The 14,325-nt window shown below is 39.4% G+C and overlaps 1 protein-coding gene across 4 annotated transcripts in view; it reads left to right on the top strand.

Moving 5' to 3' along the window:
- Positions 1-14,325, top strand: part of mef2aa (myocyte enhancer factor 2aa) — a 92,703-nt gene that overhangs the window by 54,780 nt on the left and 23,598 nt on the right. For 2 of the 4 annotated variants that reach the window (XM_088340556.1, XM_088340557.1), the window contains 3 exons: positions 9,615-9,746; positions 9,816-9,950; positions 12,745-12,961. In XM_088340556.1, coding sequence (XP_088196682.1) covers positions 9,615-9,746; positions 9,816-9,950; positions 12,745-12,961 — 484 coding nt within the window. The remainder of the gene's footprint in view (positions 1-9,614; positions 9,747-9,815; positions 9,951-12,744; positions 12,962-14,325) is intronic. The other 2 variants (XM_088340558.1, XM_088340559.1) reach the window with 2 other exon arrangements.

Raw genomic sequence — 14,325 nt, 5'->3', positions numbered from 1 at the left:
TTTTTAACAGCTACGCTCTGTGCGTTGCGAGCGTGTTAGGAGTAACGTGGTGGCCTTTCACAGGCACGGTTTGGAATGAAAGTTATATTATTATTATTAAAGCTTTGAAAACTCTCTCGGTGTACCGTCTTTCTTTGTAAATATGTGTAACCATGTATAATATGGATTTGCAACTGTATATTTTTGTAATGTATTTATTTTAGAGACTTATTGTGATGTTTTCTATGAGCGAATCAAAAAGAAGGGGCGGAGCAAACGTGGGCTGACGGGAAGTGGGGTAAAGCTCAGTTAAATCTCTTTGTTGTTGCAGCGGACAATAGTGGATATATATTTTTCCCACCCTTAACTTTGGAAATATACATTTTTTTCGTTGGATTACTTTCAACGGGACCTGGACTTTAAAGGTTTGCATTAAATTCTAACTACCGGTATCATTTTCCGTTCACGTTGCGGATTGTGGTGGATGGATTGTGTACTATATTTGCAGTTACAATCGCGGCCCCCTAAAGTCAAGTTTGTGACTGTGTTACATGTTTGAATGTTGGCGCATGCGGCTTATATACAGGTGTGGCTTGTGTAAGGACAAAACCAACAATGTCCGCAAAATGAGGTGCGTGCTGCTTATAATCAGGTGCGCTCTATAGTCCGGATTTTACGGTACATTTTTGCAGACCTGTGTAAGATTAGTTTTTCTCAGTCTAATGTGTTTGTTTAGGGTGGTGACAGCCTTGCGGAAAAAGCTCTCTTTGAGATTGTTGGACATTGTTTTCAAAGATCTGTAGCGTCTGTGAGAAGGCATAACGTCAAAGAGGTGGTGGCCAGCGTGAGAGAAATCATGCAAACCGGCAATGTTTTCCAGACCGGGTAGAGAGAAGTGAATGATTTTTGGGCTGTGGTAATGACCCTCTGTAATAGTTTCCTGTCTGCTGCCTACACCCAGCATACCACACCTTGATGCAGTATGCAGGTATGCTCTCCCAGATGCTGTTAGTCTTCCAGAGTGGGCAGAGTAGAGCCAATTATTTACTGGGCTGTGATGATGACCCTTAAGGTTTTCCATGTTTTTGGTTGTTTCAACATATAGAACTACTTCATACTGTTATTGTCAGGTCATCTTTTGAGATTGTCGGCAGCCTCCCACTAATCGCTTGGGATCTGTACTAATTACACAATCACACTCCGAGCAAGATCCAACAATATAAAGGATGGATAAACATGTGTTTTTCTGTATTGTTTACAGAACAGAAACACTGGGCATGTTCAACACAAGCATGCTGGAAACTGCAACAGTATTGTGTGGTCTTGGAAGATACTGCAAATGTTTTTGTTAGATGGTGGAAATTAATTGCCAGTCATAAACCTGCGTGTTCTGATCCACATGAAATGGGTCAAGATCCGGCTGACCTGATTTCATTGGCTTTCGTCGGACGCCCGTGACTCGGGCAAAGCTGTTAAAAGATCATTAAACCACAAGCCCCGAGTCCACCCTTGTGTTCTTCGGCGACCTTCAACTACGGGCTGGAATACACAGCGGTGTCTTTTGAGTTAGCAGCAACCGGTTCGCCCTTGTGGCTCCCTCCTCCCTGTGTTCCCGCTTGGTGGCCACTTCTTCTTGCCTAGGAGCGAGGACAGCGCGAAACCTACTGGGATGGGCTGGCACAATTCCACCTCTCTACCGCCTGGCAGCAACCTGTACAGAGAGTGGCCAAAAAATAGAGGTTGCCTTAGATTGATGAGGGAGAAGGGCTGCGGTCAGGGTGTAGAGTCTTGCAGAACAGACGCCCTGCTGGCATTTTCTGCGCTCTTTGCTGCCCATCACTCGCACACCGTATTCACTTTGTCAGAACTCCTAATAGTCCTTATGAATATTTTAGAGACTGGCAAGGATTGAAGTTCAGGACATGGTTTCAAGTGACCTGGCAGAAAATTAACCACTCAATGACCAATGGAGAGAAAATGGAGGGAAATAGTTCAAATAAGGGTGTACTGATTTATCGGTCCTGATTACCTGAATTTTGGGGGATCGATAATCAACCGTTCCCTTCTTAAACGGGCTATTACAGTATATTTCATACATTTGCTGTGAAAGTACCAAATGTTATACTTAAATGTGGGGCGTGTTGTTTGAGGTGTCTTTAAAAAGTTGTGAGTTAAATATTTTCTCTATTAGGTATGTGTTAAACCCTGAGGGTTCTGATGGCCCGCCTCTGGCAGCCGGACTTTTGATAAACATACGTATCTGCACATAGTTACCGGTCACTGAAATATGTCATGCTACATATAATTGGAATGCTTGAACTCCTCTGATTCAAGATATGATTACCATTTAAACGTATACTCATCACAGAAACATTGCAATTAATCTGAAACAAGATACCCAAGAACTATAAAGCCGGCATAACTTGCCGAAGACGTCGTCTTGCAGCCATCAAATTTAATGAAAGTACGCAACCATGGCCTCCTTAGATCTCCAACAGTCTAGTGAATACAACAGTGGAAATTATTTACTCCACAACACACGAAAATGCTGAGAGTTATTTAGAAAATCGCCTGAAAGCGTGTCTGCTTTGCTGGACATTTTTTCCTGAAATTTGTTAGTATCGCTCAAAAACTACCCTTAAAAAATAAACACTCCAAATATTACCAGTATGGTAGTTACCATCTCCTCTTTCAATTGACACATCTCTCGGCCAATAGCAGGCTTTTTTCATGGTCCACAGTCAGCATTAGCCTTCACGGATGATGATTGACACATTGGTTAGCCAATGAAAATATAAACATAATTTTATTCCATTTTCTGAGCCAAAAATAGCATGCGTAATGCGATTATTATTTCTTTAATACACCATTATTAAACGCAAATGTGCACAATCTTTGATTTGACTTCTGCAAAGAAAAGTCAAACATTTTCAACTCTTTCACAATGTCTAAAAAATGGCCAAAGTAAAATACAAATTTGCAAACATTCTTGTGTAGTAAAGTGGTAGTCTCCAAATAGCCACTTTTGGAAACGCCTAAACACATACCCCTAGAAAAATGTGTAAAATACAATGTATAGTTTTCCAGATTGTGTTCAAATTGGAAATAGTACCAGGTAAGGCTTTAAACTATTCTCTCGCCTGTTTTCCAGCTAAGATGCCCATGTTACACTCATCTGTAGGCATGTAATTACAAGAATAAAAACCTTATATTTCTGTGTGTTCCAACTCAGATTACTCAAAATTAGTAGCACTTGCAGTGATTTATTTCAGTTTTGGGAAAAGGCGAATTGCACGAGAACGTTAAGGGGTCACCAATGTCCAATTTAATTCAAAGGGCCCTTCTTCAAGTAGAGTACAAATGCCAACCCAAACCCCAAGAAAGATGAAAAATAGTTTATTCAAGAGTGTCTCTAAGAAATACTAGCACTTGCAATTAATAAATGAGACAGGGCATGAGAGCCGGAAGTAAAAAAAAAACATCTAAATTCTGTATAGCTCCACTAAGTTCCGATTCCCGGTTATCCAGGTTTTTAGCTTGATAGGTGTTTTACTAGTTAGTCTAATATCTCTGTTGAATATCGTGTTTGTTAAACAGAGCTGTTAGTTATTTCCGCTACAATGGCAGATCACCCTTCTTGGAGCCTCGATCCACCAAGGGTTTCTTCATGCAAGGTAAAAAAACTACTTTTTAAAGAAGATTTTATTGGAATTTTGGAATGTGCATTGAACATATTTGGAAAGTCAGTACCTCAAGTTCAGAACTTTTAAAGCTCATTTATCAAGACAATAGCACAGGCCAAAAAGAAAGGACTCCTGCATCATATCTTGATATCTCTCCACTTGGTCATGCGTAAGCACCACAAGATCCAAGAGATAGTCTAGCAATTTTGTTGTTGTTGTGTAACAGCAACAAAAATGTGAGGTTGGCCTTGATATGCTTTGCCCTGAAGACCAGCGACTTAAAAAAATAAAAGCTGTTTTTTTATTTAATTTTTAATTTCCCTAAAGTAACGACAGCAAGGCTGTGAGGGGAATTCGGAACACTGTTCAAGTGAAAGTCTCTTAAGGTGTTATATAAGCGCGGCAATGTTCCTTGGCAAGATAAAAGTCTCCTATCAGCTGCCTCCCGAGCGGCTGATTTCCGAGTGCCTCCGCATTCAAAGGAGCTCTTTGATAAGCCCATTAGACGGAACCACCCGGACACAATGGTGATGTCATGAGGATTAGCATGCTACCTTTGCGAGGCCTGCTACCCGAGGCCAATTCCTGGCTCTGCTGGGTTAAAGGCTATGTAACATCAGCCTGTCGATAAGAACATGCTTGCAACACGCACAGAAATAAAGCAGCTATCACTGGTTTGCAGACCTCCGCCAAGGTAAAAATAATTGTGCTTGCATATGAACAAAAAATATTGCGTTTTACTTGTACCTTGACTTACAAGCTTAATTTGTTCCACAACGTAGGTTATAGCTTTCCAGAAATATCACAAAGTACGGCTGCATGATTTTGAAAATAATCCCATCGCATTTTTGTTTTCTGTTTCTGAATATGGTGATTAAAATTAAATGTTTTTTCCCACGCCATATATTTCCAAATATAAAATGATACGGCACAATAATTACCAAAGTATGAACTTTTGTTATGATCATTATGTAAATATTGCTGGAAGCTTGTCTTGTTCTCCACCCTCGTAACGCAAAAATACCTGCTGCTTTTAATGTTGTAGCGTGATGACAAAATATTATTACAAATTTAATACCATGATTTCATGATATCATCATATTGCTATTAGTTTCCTCCTTAGAACATACCAAAAGCAATATAGATGGATAGCTACAACATCTGATTTATAAATACAGTGGTGCCGCAGCTTTTCAGCTTCATCCGTTCCTGGTTGGTGATCGAGGTCTGAATTTCTTTTCCATTAGAAATAATGGTATACTCATTATTCCATTTTGGCTCATTGTAAAAGTCCACTTTTTAAACAAAAGATATATCTAATCAGCAATTTTGTCCTAAACATACATACTTACATATCCTTAATTTTAAAAGTATTCCAAAATTTCTTATCGGTCATGGCCATGCAACTAAGCAAGGGTAGTGATCTGTGTGCTTTCATTTATCATCACAAACTTTGTTTCAATGGCTCAGTAGCCTAGATGGTAGTGTGCCCGCTTTGAGACTGGGAGGTCGCTGGTTCGCGCCTCGACCGAGACATACCTAATTGGTATAATGGTGGCGCCCTCTGGCTGCGGCTGCATCGACTCGCTACAACGGGTCAGATGTATCGACATTTCGTTCTGTGTACATTGTTACAAAGAATGACAATACAAAGGAAGTTATTATTATTATTATTATTATTATCATGTTTTTGGTACCCCGTTAAGCTTGGGACCATAACAAATAAGTACAGTACAAAAAATACTGTATTGTATCACACAAACTTGCAAAGACTTTACGAAGCACACAAGATTGTGAATTTAAGGAAGAGAAAGAAAGACGTTGTGGGAAGTGGTTCAACCTATGTCGTATCTGCATTCATTGCTTTCACGATGCTATGACGCCAACCAATAGTAGACAAGCATTTCATAAGACGTCGACTCATAGTAGACAGCCGGGATGTAACCCGAACAGTCATACACACAAAACGGAAAAGTTTGAATTTTTTTATGCTTTTTGGCATGCTTAATGCTGTAACGAGGGGGCGAAAAAACAACTTAATAACCCGGTGAAGTGAAAATGTCCTAAAGCAGTGACGCCATATACACAGGGTCTACTGTGCTTGAAACTGTGGGTGCTCACCCAACATGCTAATTCATAGTGCAAAAGATTTTCATGCTTCACCCAACAGCCTCAGCCGTTCCTACAACTTCTAGTCAATTACATCCTTGAGGATGCCTCAGCGGGGTTAACTGAAACCATTTTATTGATGAACTAATGCACAGCAGCTGTCTTGCATATGCAGAACTTTGATTCACAGTTTTATATAGCCTTTTAAAGCTAATGCGCATTGCTGTGATTGATGTCGAACATCTGAGCGCAACTACTTGTCCTTGTATCTTGTTCCTCTGCTGTTTAGCCCTCCTTACAAGGCCCAGGTGTGTGGGCATGCGTTGCGAAAGAGCCGCCCGGTCTAACACAACGTAGATATTCCCATATTGAGAAGGATAGCGTTTCGAATGCTCAGGTTCACATCAGAATTTTTGGCTGACGAGAAAAGAACGCGCCTAGTGGAGGGCTAGAAAAACACACAGGCCTTTAGAGGAGGGCTGACTATAAAGACCGTTTGCTTGGTAAACAGGAAATGAAGCAGTGAGGCGTTGTCTCAGGACCAGAGGAATGTCACCGCTCTGTACCACAGTGGTCTGAGTACCAGTGTGGTTCAGTCAGACCCAGTCATTATGCGGCCCAGCTGTATCTCGCTCTTATTGTGAAAATGCTAGTTATGAAAACCTGGGTGTGATTTGAAACATTCAAGGCTAACCAATCTGCAGTATTTCTTGTGTTCACTAGACCTCAAATTGGTGTCTTACAATTGGTTGAATCCAAAGTTGAACTGAAAAATACCCCATCATCGAACAATACTGCACCCCAATGAGGGTTTGATGCTTGTTTTTAGGGCAGGGATTGGATTTTTATTGACAGTTTTAGAAATTTCAGTAATTACAGTGTTCCCTCGGCATATGGCGGTTCGACAGTTGTGTTTGGCACGGAGCAGTCTTTGGCGCATAACAGATTTTTTTCAATTAATTTAATCTGTAGATTATTTCGTACAATGTGGAATTTGGGTTGAACATGTTCTGGCCTGAGTTGGTGGCGTTCTGTAATGTTATGCTGGATTTTGCAGATTGTGAGCCATGTTTTTTTTCAAAATGCATTGATATATAAAGCCAAGTGATATTTTTTTCATGCAGTAAACGAGAAAGAGCTGCAAGAGTTTCCGTGAAATCTGTATTCAATATTTTGCAGGACTCTCATCAAATGAGCCTCAGGAATTTTCAGAATGATCATAAAAGGGAGTTTTTGGTGAGTGCTAGGAGGTTAGGCGCTCGGCATGTGCAGATGAGGGATGTTGTCACATTTCCATCGAGGGTTCTGACGTTCTTTCTGTATAATCTCACACCAAACTCTCAACCAAAACATCACTCTTTTCTATACTGCCTGCTTGTTTCTCACACACTCTCACTCCGGTTTCATCATTTCGACAAAGACAAGAAGCCGAGCGTGAGGTCTCATTAGTGTGTGTAGGGGTGGTCTTGCCGTGACCCTGATATGTGGAGGAGTCTGTGACCTTCCTGTAACTGCGCTAGGCCTACATCCTTGCATCCCCCCTGAACCCGCCTCTCGGATGCCCGTCTAGGCGCGAGAGGCTCCGTCTTCCTGGCCTGCAGCCGCCCGATAGAGAAGCCTTGAGAGGCGGCCATAAATCATGTTTTGATGTGCGGACGCCGCCATATCACAAGCTGTCACAGGCTGTCAGCCTGCCTTGTTAGCGCCGCTATTCACAGCGGTAATGAGGAGCAGTGCAGCACGTGGCTTGTTTTTTGTATTTTTCTTCCTTTGTAAAAGTGCTTTGCTTTCATTGCAAGCACAATTTAGTACAGTACAGTGGGACCTCTTCTCATCTTTCCAGGATCATGTAAAATGCATATTTTTTAAGATATAAGATAAGTAAAAACGAATTAGTCCGCTCCTGTATAGCCCTGTTCACAAGAAGTCTCAAAAGGACTGTAAAGGGTACAGACTACCATTACACCAATCCACTGAGCTGAAACCTACATGAGGGCAAGGAAAAAACATTCAAATAATAATTAAACCTAAAAAAATAGTGGGATGAATAAGATTAATGTAATAATATGCAAGTTTACGTATATTTGTGTGTGCTGCGGGGGGGGCAAGGATGCGTCACGGAGATCGTATACCTCATACGTTTTCCCCAAGTTTTTTGATCATTTCACATTGTTTACTCCATATAATTCTTTTCTTTTTTTTGTACGGGGCTAAAAAACGAAAAGAGACTGATCTCGTCTTGCCCAATTCGGCTTTAATCCAGATTGTCTCTGCCCCTACTAGCTGACAACAACCTCAACGTAGATTGCCAGTATTGTGGTAATGTTGGCTGTAAGCATTCACGAGCAATCTCTAGTGGTAGCCAATGGGACTGCTCATGAACTGGAATAACCTACAAAAAGCGAGAAATATTTTTGCAAAAAAAAAAAAAAACACGTATATCGAGGTCCTCATGTTTCTAAGTTATCGTATAAAGAGGTACCACTGTACTGTACTTGATTTTCATTCCCACAAATTACAATGATTTGTTTTCCTTCTTAACAGCACCCAATAATGATGTTACATGAAGTTGAAGCGTGACCTCACTCGCAAAGAAATCTAAGCACTATGACTGCTTTATAGAAACTCTTAAACTTAGAGGGCTTGCTCTTCTGATAAGGGAAATGTATGAAAGCTCTAATCCCAAATTCAGAGAAAAGGAGAAAACAAGAATGGGTCAAAGGGGCTGGAATGGGATAAATGAAATGAAGAGGGAAAGTATATTTGGGGCTCTGGAAAGCGTTATTCACATTATTTTTACTGAAAGTTTGGTTTAAAAAAGTACTTCACGAATTGCCCACAAGTAACTATGAATTGTTTTCTGTCAAAGAGGTTATTAATAAAGAGTTCCTAAAAAAATAATGCACCACTCAAAATGCTTTATGAATAATTTGAGGTATTGTGTCCTGTGAGACTTTGAGTTTGTGAGCATTGAGAAACCATTAGTTTTATTTTTATTAATACATTATTTACATGATCTATAGACCTTAAAAAAAATACTGCAGTTTGGCTAACCCACACCGATTCTGATCACTTTATTTCCCAAATGTTTCCACTAAAGCACAGGTCATCAACATAGTACCCGCGGGCATGCTAGCATGGCAAATGTTTCTCCTTAAATACATGATTAATTCTTCCAAAATTATTTTTGCCCATAATACATTCATGTTAATAGCTCAGTGCCCTTGTAGAAGGCCTGGTAATAACACAATACTATTGTAACAACACAGTAATAAGACTATTGTTACTGTTGTTATTTTTAAAATGCATATCAAACTGGTTACCACTTTGCTCATCAGTAACAAAAAATGTAACTCACAGCTCTGTTGACCACTGCAGCAGAAGGTAACTTCCTGGATGCTTAAGGCCAATATTAGGCCAATATTAGTTTCAGTCAAAAAGCAATTTACAATAAACTGTCAGTGTTCTTTGTTAAAAATAACTAAAGGTTATTCTTTGTTTGGTTTACTCATAATTGGACAGTGCAAGCATTGTAACAACAAACATGAAAAATTGTTAAAAATAAGCCAGAATTAGCCTGAAAGTACCTTATTTTCAGTTTTATTTGACAACCCTCAGGAAAAGTACAGTTGCAACCAGCTTTCAGCCAAACTGTTAGCTCTATTTTAGGCCAGTACTTGTTCCAGGCCTTGGGACGATGTCTTTTGGAGGAATCAGTTTGAGTTAAAACGACATAAAGTCTTCCTTTAAGACACACTGTTCACTCTGTTGTTCCAGCAGACCAAGAGAGGTGACTTGCACGCCGTTGTTTTTATTTCCCAATTGTGCTTAATTTCCTTTCAGAAATTAAGAAACAAAGGCCATAATGACTGTGCTAGCCCCGATCCAGATGACTGTTTCGGGCACAGCCCCCTCACCGACGACCATTTCGGAAAACTAAGCGAAGAGAGCGATTTAATGTACAAGCGCTGCGGTGTAAGTACTTCCTCCTGTCCCCTGCTGTTTTGTGTTGATGGTTTGTCTCTATGTCGATGTTCACTACAGGCGCTAAACAAGAAAGAACACCGTGGTTGCGATAGCCCGGACCCCGATGCCTCATATGTCCTCACTCCTCACACGGAAGAAAAATATAAAAAAATTAATGAGGAGTTTGATAATATGATGAGAAATCATAAAATCGTAAGTACTGTTAAAGAAAAAACGTTTTTTTTTTTTTAGTTTTGCTTGGCTTTGTGTGCCACAACAATTTTTCGCTACTAATTTTTGATTTAACGTTTTTTTTTTCTCTTTTCGTTAACCCGGCCACATTCTCTCCAAAAAACTGCCGTCTATTATGAATAGTTCCTTTACTTGTGGATTATTATATTTTGTTTTTGCTGCAGGCAGGCCATTGATAAGATCACATTATGTTTAAATATATCTCAGAATTCTATTCTTAGCTGCACACAAACTGTTCTCATCACCTCAAATAGTGCTGTATAATTAAATAACAAAACCCTCTTGTTTTGTTACTTCTATTAATTAATTCTCTACTATCGACATCTGTAGACGTCAAAAATCTATTCTTTCATGGTGGCCATAAACTACTACGCAATAGACACGAGAGATCATTTTTTTTAGCTAGGATCCCATTTATGGTTTTAAGAGTCAAAGGTCCTTTTTAGCTAGGCTGCCATAGACTAGTATAAACATAAAAAAAAACATTTTTGAGGGGTTTGCAGCGAGTGTGTTGCTAATACTTATTTATTCAAACTCTTAAAACATTTAAACAACTCTTTTCCACCTAGCTTACATGGTTAGTGGCAACTTCGATGGTTGTATAATATTCGAATTGTATTTAACCTGCCGAGAATGACGTCTACAGTGTATCTAAAAGAGAGGGACATTTTTAAAGTAATTACCAAGCTAGCAAATGTCGTTTTGTAGTCAAAATGTTTTCAAAGTTTTTATGGTCCGAAGACAATTTGGAGTATTTTTGAACCAAAACAAAGTTGTGCAACTGTTGAAGATACTTAATTTTTTTGGAGGTAAATCTTAACTTGACTAGCTCTAGTAGATACATGCAGTACTATCCTTTGCATTATATACTTTGTAAAACACATTGGATCTCTGGTGTTTTTATATTTAACACCTATATTTTACACTAATATAATTTATCATTTACTTATTAATTACTGGGCTGACAATGAAACATAATAAGAGAGTTAAAAATCAGCTGCCAAACGTTAACATTCTATTTCCGGTGCTTTCTTATATATTTAGCACCCAAGTCTATGTATGTATAATGGCTATTTACTAATTATTTTGGTAACGAAGAAACAAAAAAACTTAACAAGAGGGTTGAAAATTAGCTTTCAAAGAGTTTTTATTCAACATTTTGTTCAACTGATAGTGATTTTGTGTGATCTTATCACATACGCCTCTACTTCCGTTGTTCCCGACGCACCAATTTGCCTTTAACAAAATTCACCGCAACGTGCCAACTGACCTACTGGATGAAAATGCTGTAAAATATTGTAATACTCATACTATACACACAATCGTTGCTGCCTTGCACTCAGCACGTGGACACTAAACGTATCACCATACTTCTTTACGTCTTTGCTTTGTTCACAAACACCCACACGGATGCTTCAAAAGGCAAAACACGCACCTGCCGTGCTGATCACCAGAATGCATGTTGTTGTGTCTGTTAATGTCTATGTATTATAGAGCCGACAGTTGAGTGAAACGGATTTTTTTAAGCAATGCAGAGTATTATTACTATTTCATTTTAACATATTTAATTTACCCAGAAATTAATTTCAGGGTCCACGGTATCAGTATCTTGTGGCCCTGTTATGAGCTGGAATAAGACTAATTTCATGTACTTTTAATGGGTACATTTAATCCAATGAAACAAATAATGTTAATGTATAATTGTCTACTCAAGATTTAAACGTTAAGTGCATTTTAAAGTGGAAGTCTACCTAAAGGATATCCGCACAATACTATGTTTTATGGCCCCCCAGTAGTTTAAACCCACCGTTTTGATTCATATGTTTAAAGATGGTTTTGAAAAGCAAAATCCACAGGAGGTAACCGTTTTAAAAGTTGGTGTAGAACGGTCCAGCTAATGACCAATCACAGTTCACCTCCATTTTAACTTGGATGTGCTTTATTCAATAGGTGCCAGTATTTTTGCAAAACATTGGTTGCAACTTGATCTGATCCTGGGTTGCGGGGTTGAGAGTGCCAAACTATAACCACTGGACCATCAGTGGTATTGATAATAGACAAAAAGGCATTGGGTTTCATTTTTTTATCTTAAGTCCCGGTGCCAGAGACAAATGTTAATTTTGTTGTGCATTTCACATGCTACAATGGAAATAAATTTGTCACCTACAATGTCAGTTATAAGGCTTAGAATAGAAGAAAAGAATAGGTTTTATTGTCATTGTAGCATGTGGAAAGTATTACATATTTAAAATCAGTCTCTGAATACTTTAATGAGATAAAATATACTGCCTTTTCATATGTCATCTAATCTACTTGTGGTCCAGTGGTTAGAATTTGATGTTCTAACCCAAGCATCCCAGGTTCGATTCACGTTTCATCCAACCACAAACTTTGAGGTAAGAATATGTGATCTAACAATAGGTGTACGTGGTTCAAAACAAGTGCGCGTTATACATGAATAAATATGGTAATTGAAGCCCGGGTAAAATCGACGTCATCATCCCTTGACACCAACTCAAAATGGCTGTCTTTAAAAAACAGGTGAAAATTGCTAATTAACCATTATTCTGTAAATATTAAAATATATTTTAGACAAGTAGGGGGCCATACAACTTTACACTGCTAGGAAATCCTTTTGTTTTGACTTCAACTATTTTTTGCACAAAATGTTTTGATATATCATAAAACCCTTTCTTGTCCAATCGATATTTTATGTTTGTGTGTAATCATCTTGTTATATGTGTCCATCCGACAGCCCACAGCGTTGCCTCAGCAGAACTTCTCCATGCATGTGGCCGTGCCCGTGTCCAACCCCAATCCCATGTACCAGCCAACGGGCGTCACTCTGGGCGGACAGAGCTTAGCGGCGGCTGCAGCATCTCTTGGTGGCGGCGGGATGCTTTCTGCTCCGCAGGTCTCCTTGCATAGGAATGTGGGATCCAGTGGAGCCCCTCAGAGGCCAGCCAGTGCAGGTTAGCGGCTTGTCATTGCATTACAATCAAAAACGTGGCGAATGAGGCTTCAGGTGGGAGCTCTATGTTGACACTATTGCTAAGGTATTTTCAGATTTTTTTCAGACATTTCAGAAATTTTCAGGTCCAGGTAAAGAACATACTTTATAAAACATAAAGTAGCCAACACATTACGCTTCACAAAACAAAAAAACAAAAAATGGAAAGTACATTTATTTCACTTGAGATCAACAGTGGCTCCTCAATTCTAACGACGGGCCGTCTTAGAATCAGTATTACTGTCTTTTCACGATGTCACAAGTCACTGAAATTCTTCATACCACATTGGAAAGCTAAAACTCTTGGGACTCGAGATATGTACTCATCACAGGAACAACATGATCAGTCTGAAACAAGATACCAGAAAACTATAAAAATAGAATAGGTCACCCAAAAGTCTTGTAATATTCCACAATCACGAAAAGTCCAGTGAATCCAACCTTGCAAAATGCATATTTTGTTAGGAATTAAACTATATTATAAATTTAGCGTTTACCAAATTGTTCGGATTAGTTATCTGACTCCATTAAACAAACACAAACTTAATCCTCCTAACAAATGCATGCTCGTTTTCTTAATTTAGGGAAACATATTGACAAGAGACAGGCTTTGCACACGGGGGCAGATTTATTTTCTTAATTTATTATTAAGTGAATTGCATCAAATTTTGCCAAATTTTTATCGAATTAGTCTAATTAGTCTTGTCGAGCCTCTCATCTCTCGTTCACCGATCCTGTCTCATGTCTCTCTGTTCCGTGTTCCATCCTTTTGATACGTCGGGGCATCGGCCCCTCCCATGGGGCGGGCCAGGTGCCAACGTCACCTCCTCCTGGGCAGGCCAGGAAGTCCTCCCCCCATGGACGCGCCGCCTCCTCCTCGCCGAACGACGTCGCCACGTCTAGAGGGCTCACAACAAGAAAACTTATCAGCTCAAAGAAATGCCAAAAACAAGGCCTAATTCCCTTGTCAGCGCCCCGCTATCAAAATTCCCCAGCCAAAACACTCTACACTTCGAACGGCGCGACCTTCAGCCTTCTGTGAAAAATCCCCACTGCATTCGACAAAATTTAATTTGTATTATATTAAATCCCTTTTAGTCAGTTAAATAAAATAAAAAATCCTTCAATGCCGTCAGATAAAAAAAAAAATCCACCTAAAAGCATTGTTAGCCGATTTTTGTTGTGATCCGTCTGTTTGGTTCCATTAATCCCCTTAAAAATAAAAGTCATCACATTATTTTCAAAACTCTGATTAGCCCCTGAGTTTTTGAATGACACCACTCTTGGCCAAATACAAGCTTTTTTTCACAGTCCTTAGCCTATGAC

Source organism: Urocampus carinirostris, chromosome 7 (assembly GCF_059441175.1).
Source record: "Urocampus carinirostris isolate Australia breed hairy pipefish chromosome 7, RoL_Ucar_1.0, whole genome shotgun sequence".
Lineage (NCBI taxonomy): Eukaryota > Metazoa > Chordata > Actinopteri > Syngnathiformes > Syngnathidae > Urocampus > Urocampus carinirostris.
Note: the sequence above shows the minus strand (reverse complement) of the source record. Positions and strands in the feature narration are given on the sequence as shown.